General features: G+C 37.3%; 1 protein-coding gene across 1 annotated transcript in view; it reads right to left on the bottom strand.

Moving 5' to 3' along the window:
* Positions 1 to 9,899, bottom strand: part of SLC9A9 (solute carrier family 9 member A9) — a 547,504-nt gene that overhangs the window by 213,395 nt on the left and 324,210 nt on the right. The window contains exons 10-11 of the mRNA XM_007446943.1: positions 2,559 to 2,672; positions 860 to 971 (exon numbers count right to left, since the gene is read on the bottom strand). Of these exons, the coding sequence (XP_007447005.1) occupies positions 860 to 971; positions 2,559 to 2,672 (226 nt within the window). The remainder of the gene's footprint in view (positions 1 to 859; positions 972 to 2,558; positions 2,673 to 9,899) is intronic.

The raw sequence follows: 9,899 nt of genomic DNA, 5'->3' as shown, positions 1-9,899 counted from the left end.
TCTTTCCATATCTCCCTGAATAGCCCAAATTTTGTTTGCTCTATACTGAAGCAGTTTTTTTTACTCTCACGCATCTTCCAATGAACTATCTCTGAGTGTAATATAAATGCACAAATACATAGAAGGCGTGTAAGGGGAAAGGTCTCCAAACAAGAAAAGGCTGATGGTAGGAAAATTAATTGAACAGAGAGAAACAGAATCCCCAGAGTAGTTCAGGGTCAGCAAATTCATTTTGTTGATTTTCTTTGGGAAAAAAAGAGCCTTCAGGTATGGTTTGAGAGCACAGATCCTGTCGATCTCATCCACCTGTGCCTAGAACGGCTCTTGGCATTTGGTGAGAGTGCAATTAACACTTGTTTTCTCAACTAATAACTGATCGTACTTAGATATGATTTGCTTTTGTATTAACCATAAGAAGTTGCTGGAGCTTGGCATTAGGGAAGGAGCAGGGGTTCTAAAGAGAAGGAGCTTTTACACTGAACAAAAATGGTACCATTTACACACTATTTACCTGCAAGTATGCAATTTATGAAATTATTAAATTATGCAAATTCTCCCAAGTGAAAATTGATCTGAAATAAGTCAGGGGAAAGTCCAATGCCTATTCCAGGCCAGTTTCTGGCAGATACTGAACCTTGAGGCCATTCCAACAAGATTCCCTTTAATTTCATTTCTCTTCTGGAAAAAACAAAAAATCCCACTGTTGTTCAGAACTTATGGATATCCACATGGCAGTATGTACAATGGGATAAAGAGAAGTCATGTTTCCCCAGAAGGTCTCTAAGTATCCTCATGGTTTTCCAAGTACTGGGAAATTACGAGAGAAGACGTGCACTAACACACAATGTAGTTCACATACCTGAAAACATCATCATGTGCTGAAAGTTCCAGGGGATCTTGTGTTTCCGGCCCAGATTCAGGAGGAAGGAGAGGGGATATATGTTGCATGCTCTGGCTACAAAAATTGCTAGCTGTGGATAAGCACAGGGAAACATTGAGGAAAATGTTGCTGCAATAAGGGTGAGAGTTCTTGAGCTTTAAATATTATGTCCTTAAGCTTCTCTATATTAGGACCCAGAAAACAGGAATAAACATGTCAATACATGTACGTCCAAGTTGCTTCCAAAATTCATTTTTCAATGTCAATTCCTTTCCAGAAACAGTAGAGAACTCTGTCTTCTTTGAACATATACTCGGTTTAAAATTGTTAACCCAATACCATTTCAATCACTGTAAATTTTCTCATCATGTTTATGCTGCTGATAACTGACTCTACACTCAGTTCTGCTGCAAAATGTGAGGCAGAGACCGTTCCGAGGCTGTGGCATCGTCCTCTCAAGCAGCACTTTAGAAAGGATAAATGTGCTTCAGCTCACGATTATCATCTTACTTTCCATCAGTTTACACTCCTTAAACCTAGCAAGTTTCACTCATTTTTTTTCTTTTAGTGGATTTAATTTTGAGAGGAACTGCCTGTCTAAATGTATAATACAACTTCTGCTTTACGAGGTGTTTCACTAAACTCCAAGCTTTCTAGGTTAAAAATCTATGAAAATATTTGTGGTAGTCATCTCTCCTCTTTTGACATCTTGGACTCCTTCCCTGATAGTCTGTCTATTCTAGTTTGTCCTCAAATGGGATGGAGTTATTTGGGAAGAGGGAGCTTCCTTCTAAGATCCAGGTTTCGGATGGAATTTGAAAATTCACTTGACTGCTCAATGAAAAGAGAACAAGAGGTAGGTGCAGGTGCTTACTTGGACCCTGGCTTCCAGAGAGGATTCGGCTCTCTTGGCTGTTACGATCATCTGCCTGTGATCCTAGGGGGCATCTGCCCATTTTCCAGGTGGGAACAAGGACAACAGCTGCTGACTGTCCTTGGGGACATGCGCAGTGGCTCAGTATCCTTTCTGATAGACATCCCTTCCTACTGGGAATGCTTATACCCCAGACCTAGAGCTAGAGAAGCCCTCTGCATTAAAACTGAAGTCTAGATTTTACCTGTCCTTTTACTTACAGGAAAGGGGCTAGCTTATTAAAATAAACTTACATGTGCACAGTGCTTAAGACATTGAAAGCACATCTATCATGTTAATTTCACTTGATCTTTACTCTTATCTTTTTTTCAAAGTCCTCACTGGAAAAAAAGTTTGTACCATCTTGCACTGAAAGTATTTCTGAAGTTCTAAATCCTGGCTGTCTTCTGATACATTCTAATGCAGATTAAATATAAAAACTGGATTGACATACTCTTTATGTAAATGATTCATAATTTGAGCTAAACGTATTTTGAATATTCAAAAAATGTCATTTTCTTTTAGTTTTTCCCCCTTACTTCCCTCAGTATTTTCCAAACTTTTTATCCTGAACCATAACATTTAATAAAGGCCCCAATTTCTTAGGATGATTTCCACCCCTAATTAGAATTACTTGTCTGCTTTGAATTTGAGCTTTGCAGTAAACCTGAGGAAATTACTTTAACAAGTTAACAGAATAATCACTAAAGGTAAGTAGTTTGTTCTCTTTTCTCATCACCCATTGTTCTGTATTTCAAAGGATACAAAGGCTCCAAGTATGAAAAGAGCATTAAAGATATGATTCTGGAACGTGAACAGCGCCAGGCCCATGTAACAGAAGATGACGTTCTCAGCCAAGAAGTTCATAAATTCAAACAACTGAAAACAAAACAGAAAACAAAACCCATGAATTATGACTCAGCTTTGAGTCCATTTAATTTCTTGTGACTGTATTTGGTGACTGGATGGTCCTCCTGTAACTGGGAAGGCCATCCTTTGGCCTTTTGCTCAGCCTCTGGCGGGGTGCAGGGGCCCTGCCTATCCTGCCAGGTCAGCTGACTCTACCCTGGCTCTCTACCCAGTGACAGATGCTGCAGCCGTGTCAACATCCCACCCTCCTTTCCAACTGCAAGGCTGCCAGAGATACCCCAGGGTGAGATTAACTGGCATGATCCTCCACGGAACAATTCCTACTAGGACGAAAGAATAGTCCCTGTTACAGAAACTGAAAGTACATGATTTGCTTAACCTGTACCATAGTGAACGATGCAAGAATTGTTTAGCCCCTTCCGCACATCACCCAGTAGATACACGTGAGTTCCCAGACCCTGAATAACTAAATTAAAAAAAAAAAAAAAAAAAACCTGCTTTCTCCCAGCATTCAAAATAGAATGCAGGCTTTCTCTGAATAAAGAAAATAATCTGTCAGGGGAGGAAAAAAAAAGGACTTAAAAAAAAAAAAAAAAAAAAAAAAAAAAAAAAAGCTTTAGCTAAATTACCTTCCTCAGGCAGGCAGGAAGGGCAAACCTGGAAAACTTAGAAACCTGTAGTGAGGACGAATGTCGATTATATTTCAACATTAGAATAATCAGTATATTTCAAACTTCAGACAACGCAACTCATTAAATTGACTGACGTAGGTATATCCATTAAATGTCTACAATCTCTAGCTGGTAAAAAGGAAATGATTAATCCCAGGGATCAGTTAATTCAGCAAGAACACAATGGATACATCAAATTCAGTCAGATGTTATGCTGAGGGATGCCCCCAAGAGTTATTCTGAGACCATTAACTAAACAATTTAAGTTGAACAAGAAAAACATTCTCCAACTTCCAGATTAGAAGTGAAAGGGAAATGTGTCCAAGGGCTACAGCAAAGGCAGATTTAGAAGAGATTTTAGTTTATGATCCAGACTATTCATTTGGAAGTTCTGAAACTTCTTTCCCAGACCTACATAAATCACCATGTTAGGTAGACGTCTCCGGAGACATTTCTCTTGATTTTTTAAGGACTCATTGTTTTTTCATGTAATGTATTTACAGCCCCACAAATAATGCCCAATACCTGTTCACCAACAGCTGACAGAAAGAAAAGCAGAATCTTGTCAGACACATTATTTAAAGCCAGTAATAGAAAGACTGGATTAAAAAAACACACACACAGCTCTTTTGGTACAGGATGGTCTTTCTGCAGGGGTTAGCGATCGTCAATTATCCTGAGTACTCACTTTACATTCTAGGCCAGCCCATCTAAACAAACACCGTCACTCAAATAACCACAGACAGCTTGAAAATATAGGGGGAAATATAGGAGATGGGGGATACTTTTCTCTCTCATTATGTCTTTACTTTTTCAAAAAGTGAGATTTGGCTGCTGTCTTAATCTGCCATAACACGTCAGGCTGCTATAATAAAATACTATAGACTGGGTGCCTTGAACAACAGAAATTTATTTCTCATAGTTCTGGGTCTGGGAAGTCCAAGATCCAGGTGCTGGCTGATTTAGTTCTGGTGAGGGTCCTCTTCCTGGTTCGCAAACAGCAGCCTACTTGCTGTATCCTTACATGGCAGAGAGAGAGAGAGATCTTCTCTCTTGTGTCTCTTTTTCTGAAGGCACTAATTCCATTCATGAGCACTTCACCCTCCTGACCTAATTACCTCCCAAAGGCCCCACCTCCAAATGCCATCACACTGGGGATTAGGACTTCAACAAATGAATTTGAAGGGGGTTAAGGGGAGACATTCAGTCCAGAGCAGCTACCCAGTTTTTGACATTAATAATCACATATCAAGGTTAAATTCATAGGGCTTCTCCTTCTCCGGTCCCCATCCCAAGTGTCTTTTACTCTAGAGGGGACATTTTGCTGACTAGGATCCATTCAGCCTCTTGTTAGTGGTCATACCCCAATTTGCCTCTGGGGTCCACCTCTTTCCCCACGCTCAGCCCAGCGTGTTTGGTTCAGAAATGTGTGTGATGAATTCAGCAGTTATTAGCTGGAGTTAGGACTTCTGATCGTGAGACATTAAAAAAAAAAAGTAAGTTAAGGAAACAAAGGATATGTCTGTATACGTATGAATCCATTGTGTATTAACATATACATATACACAAAACTTGCACTCCACTTTACAGACGTTTGACATTCCTATTAAATTTTGTTTTTTACCATGAACATGTTACTTTCATAGCTTAAAAAACTGAATTAAATTATAACAAAAATTTTAAAGTGGAATAAAATATTTCCCAAATGTTTTCCTTCTTTAGCCTTGCTTAAGCTCCAACTCTTCATCTTTTTACTTTCAGGAAGTTATCAAGCATTCTTATCTATTTCTAATATTTTTCTTATTTTCTTTAAAAGTTGTTCTTGAGTGCAGGAAAATACAAACAACAACCAAAAAAAGCACTTATCTTTTTGTGGAACATCTTTTTCAGTGATCTCTTTATTCACAGATCTATAGATTATATAGACAACATGCATCATGTTACATAAATCTGACCATATTTTTATATAATTTACTTTAATTAACTCAGTAATATTTCACAAGCCTCTTTCCATGGCAATAAATCTCAATCTACTGAACAATTTTTAATGGCAGCACAACATCCCTTTGTATCTTCATACCCAATTTTATTTCACTGTATCTATTATTACCCATTATTAGACATCTGGTTGTTTCGGATTTTCCCCTTATAAACAATGCTGCACTGAGCATCTTTATACAAATCTCTCTCCCCAGCTGAGTGATTACTCCTTAGGTGAAATTCCTAGATCTGGGCTACTTCTGTCAAAGGATATATATTAATTTTTCTTTTTCAACATACTACCAGTCTGCCCTTCAGAAAGATTATACCAATTTACATCTCTAATAATGGTGTAGAGGCTGCCCTTTCCTCACACTCTTGCCAAAATTAATTTTTATCAATTTTAAAAAACCTTTGACAATCTAATAGACTCACTTATTTTCAATTGTAGATGGTTGTTAGCATTTTTAAAAAAGATTCCCTTCATAGCAAGGCAGCAGCACTGATTAGCACTCCTTTGTCTACTTATATCATGTAACAACATTCCTCTGAATGAATAGGCTTCATAATAACTTCCTTCTCAGGGCACTTAATGAAAATGTGTGGGCAAATTCAACTTTGTGCTTCACATGCAAAAATCTCCTAAAGACATGTTTCAGAAAGAGAATGTACATTAAGGCCAAGCTGACAGAAGCAACCAATTTGACCATTAAACCTTCATTGCCTGAGTCTGGCCCAGAGTAGTCAATTACTGAGGGAATAGATTTACTGGTCAATTTTGGAAAAAAGAAAAAAGAACAAACTCCATCCCCAAACCAATAATAATAATAATAATAATAAATGTCAAACTAGTTAATTCAGTATTTAATATGAATAACCTCGAATCTACTTCCTTCCCACTCAGGGTCAATGAAAAATAACTTGAGTCAACATTTTATTTATCCAGTACAGTAAGCAACATTTGTTTTATTTCCCTTAATTCACGGTTTGGGAGCCTGTGGAGGGGACCCAGGTTAAAAGTAATATTTGCTTAGCAGAGCTTTTCTTTAGGACAAGAAAGCACGTTTAATAGGGCAAGCAAGACTAGGGAAATATTTAAACTGCATAAGGGGACAATCTGTGCTTAAAAACTCTGAAAGTTCATGGTGACAACTTACACGTTAAACAACTTAATCTGGTCAGCAAACCGTGTTCTCTAAAGACTTATTCGATACTATGTTTTTCAGTTGGTGTTACTTACCGTACTTACTAGAAAGTAAGAAAAAGTCATCTCTGTTTTATAAAATATGTTTATTACTAATTCTGATTGACTTTTACTCCTATTAGTAAAAGAATGAAACAACCATATTACTGTGGTTCATGTACAGATATATTACAGCAGTTCACTACACCCTGCTTAACTAATACTAATGAAATTCACATGAACTCCTCAATATGGCTTTTATTTGACTTAAGGTTTGTTTCAACATATTGACTTTCATTTACTTGGCCAAGTAATGCACTGAAATTCATTTTAATTGGGATGTTAAAGAACCTACAAAACTATAATAAAAGTGAAAGGAAAGAAAGAACTAAATATATTCTTTTATTTTCCCCATAATTTTGTCCTGGGATTAATTTTTTGTTTGTTTGTTAATAAAATTTACCCTTATTCCTAACTGGGATCCTTCTTTAGAGAATATCTCAGATTTCATTTTTTTACACATTATTGGGTATATCTATAACTATTCTGAACAAACTGGAGTACAAGTAAACAATTTTTATTCCTATATTGGGGGATTTGCAAACAAACATTACAATATATTCTATTAAAATTATAAACTTTTGCTCCTGGGATTCTAATATTTGCTTAGTCCCAAGTCCTGAGGAAATCTGTTCAAGGTGAACCCCATAATTCCTGTGGGCTCTACAGGTAGCACAGGACTTGAATTGTGCTGAAGACCTGTGACCTTTACCACCAGGACATAGCGATCTGAAAGCTTTGTTGCCAGTCAAGGTCATGGTTCCCAGAGAGAAGCCTCTCCTTACAAAGCCGAAGATCTATAGTCACAAATAAGTACATGTGCAATCCTCTGAGATCCTCTTCTAGATTTAGGACACTGTAATAATATCAGTGTTACTACTTCTAAAATAGTAATAATGCTAATGGGACTCATTTTTTTAGGACTTAACTTGTGCTAGGGAATGAGTTAAAGGCTTTTGCTTACTTTAAACATTTTTAGCAATTCATGTCATTATGAAAAGAAAACTCATAAATTGATAATATTATTTCTCTTTTACAGTTGGGGAAATTGCACTCAACCATAGTAATGCATTTGCCCACGTAAAGCTCAATAAAGGGAAGAACTGAGTTGTCCTGAGTTTTGTCCAAGGCACATGCCACTTCTGCCAGACTAGGCTGCCTCTCCATTAGACAAGATTCAGGTTCAGGGACAGCGAGAAGTTTGTAAAAATAGTATTGGTGAATATTTGTAACACATTACAGTCTGCAAAGTGTAGTTTCATACATGTATACATCCTGTTTGATCATCAGAGCAACTCTTCCCTAGATATCTTCTAGGGAAGATACCTGTGACTCCGACCACATTGTTTTTCAAGTAAAGAAACCCTAAAGGTAAATTTCCTTGTACCCAACTAGTGGATGCAGTGGGTGACTTGAGGTAGGGGATACTTATCCCCCCACAATGTCTATTACCATCTGCTCACCCAAGCCAATTCTTCCAACCCTTTCCCTCCTCTCAAAGTACAAAAAGTAAAAACAAATGTCTTGCCATGCATTTGTAACTTCAAGACAAATCTCCTTCCCATTCACCCCTTTCCCCTTAGAGAAATTCTGGACTTTTCACTGTGCCTTATATAATGATTGTATATGGTTTTATATATATATTACGATACATATATATATCTTTATATCTCTGTGTATCTAGGTATCTATGTATCTATGTATCTATCTATGGCCTAAAATAAGACAAACTTCATACAATGTCTCTGCCCCATTTGCAGGAGGTGGACTCCAAATCGAAGATCAGATTCTTCAAGGTTAGGACTATACAGGCCCTGAAGTAAAGGAGGTTCAGAGAGCTCCTTTACTGAGCTAACCAAGCTGGTGCAAATGATTTTCAATACTTGATTTGGGTATTTTGAGCATGTCGGCTATCTCCCGCGTGGTATAACATCGATTGCTCTCAAGTAATGTCTCGATTTTGTCACTATCAACTTCAACTGGTCTACCCAACCGTGGAGCATCATCCAGCGAGAAATCTCCAGTGCGAAACTTTGCAAACCACTTTTGACACGTTCAATCAGTCACAGCACCTTCTCCATACACTGCACAAATCTTTTTTTGCATCTCAGTTGCGCTTTTACCTTTCTTGAAATAAGAAAGCATAATACGCTGAAAATGTTGCTATTTTTCTTCCACCTTCAATATTAAAATGGCTACACAAAAATTCACCAGTTTTGATGTCTTTTTAAAATGCATGCTGATATGACAGCTGTCACATACAATCTAACAAAATTGTTTCGAATGAAGTTAAAGACAGTTAAGTGCTACTAGAGCCATCTTACAGAAAAAAAACAAATGAAACTTTTGGCCAACTCAATATTTCTTTGTTGGAGAATTCTTGGGTTCCTTATGCACTCCTGGCTGCTACCCAGCTCTCTCCCGCCCCCTGCATTTTTCATTGTTTTCTTTTAAACTTAATTAGACTTTTTAAAAACATGAGAATTTCAAAAGCACAGCCTATAAAAACACAACAGAACACATTTTACGAAGATGAATAGGCATCATTAAGTAAAGCTAATATAGGAAATAAATGTAGTTACAGCTACAAGGAATTGAGCTTCATTAAACTGAATAAATACTATAGCCAGATTTTCTTGAAATCCTTGAGCTTATAATTTAAGGGGAAGGTTATTGTCTACGAATCTGCTAAATTACTTTAGCCAGTAAACACTGATAATAGTGCTCTTATTTCTGGAGGTTTTCCAGTTTTGATTCTTCCTTTTTGGGGGGCTATTAAGGTAAAAGTGTAGAGTTTTGTAAGGTTGCATTTAAGTTAATATACTATTAGGTTAAGAATAACTTCTCAAGTCTGCAACCTCAAAGTTCTTATTATCATGATATTGATCAGGAATATTGGTTCACCAAATAAGACTGGCCTTAGATCTATTTTGATGAATTTAAACACACACACACGCACGCACGCACGCACGCACACACGTACACAGGCACACCACAATGTAGGAACACAAATTTCAAAGGTAGAGTCACCTTGTGATGTATGTAGTCCAGACATCTAGCCAATGCTTGATTGCTCCAACACCCTGGTTAATGGTCTCTCCAGCTTATAACTGAACACAGCCAAAGGCAGAAACCTCACCACTTACCGAGGAAGCAAATGGCGTTTTTAGACCTCTGTAACTGTAAGAAAATCTTTCCTTATGTTGAGCTGAAATTTCGTTCTCTATCACTTTCAACTACTTCTCTTACTTCTGCTTCTTTAGCTCATAAAAAAAATAAGTCGAGAAGGGTATCATTTTATTCCATACTGCTTTGCTGTAACAGCAGAACGGGGATTTCTAT

Source organism: Lipotes vexillifer, unplaced genomic scaffold, assembly GCF_000442215.2.
Source record: "Lipotes vexillifer unplaced genomic scaffold, Lipotes_vexillifer_v1.1 scaffold40, whole genome shotgun sequence".
NCBI lineage: Eukaryota > Metazoa > Chordata > Mammalia > Artiodactyla > Lipotidae > Lipotes > Lipotes vexillifer.
This window is presented reverse-complemented; position numbering and strand designations above follow the sequence as displayed.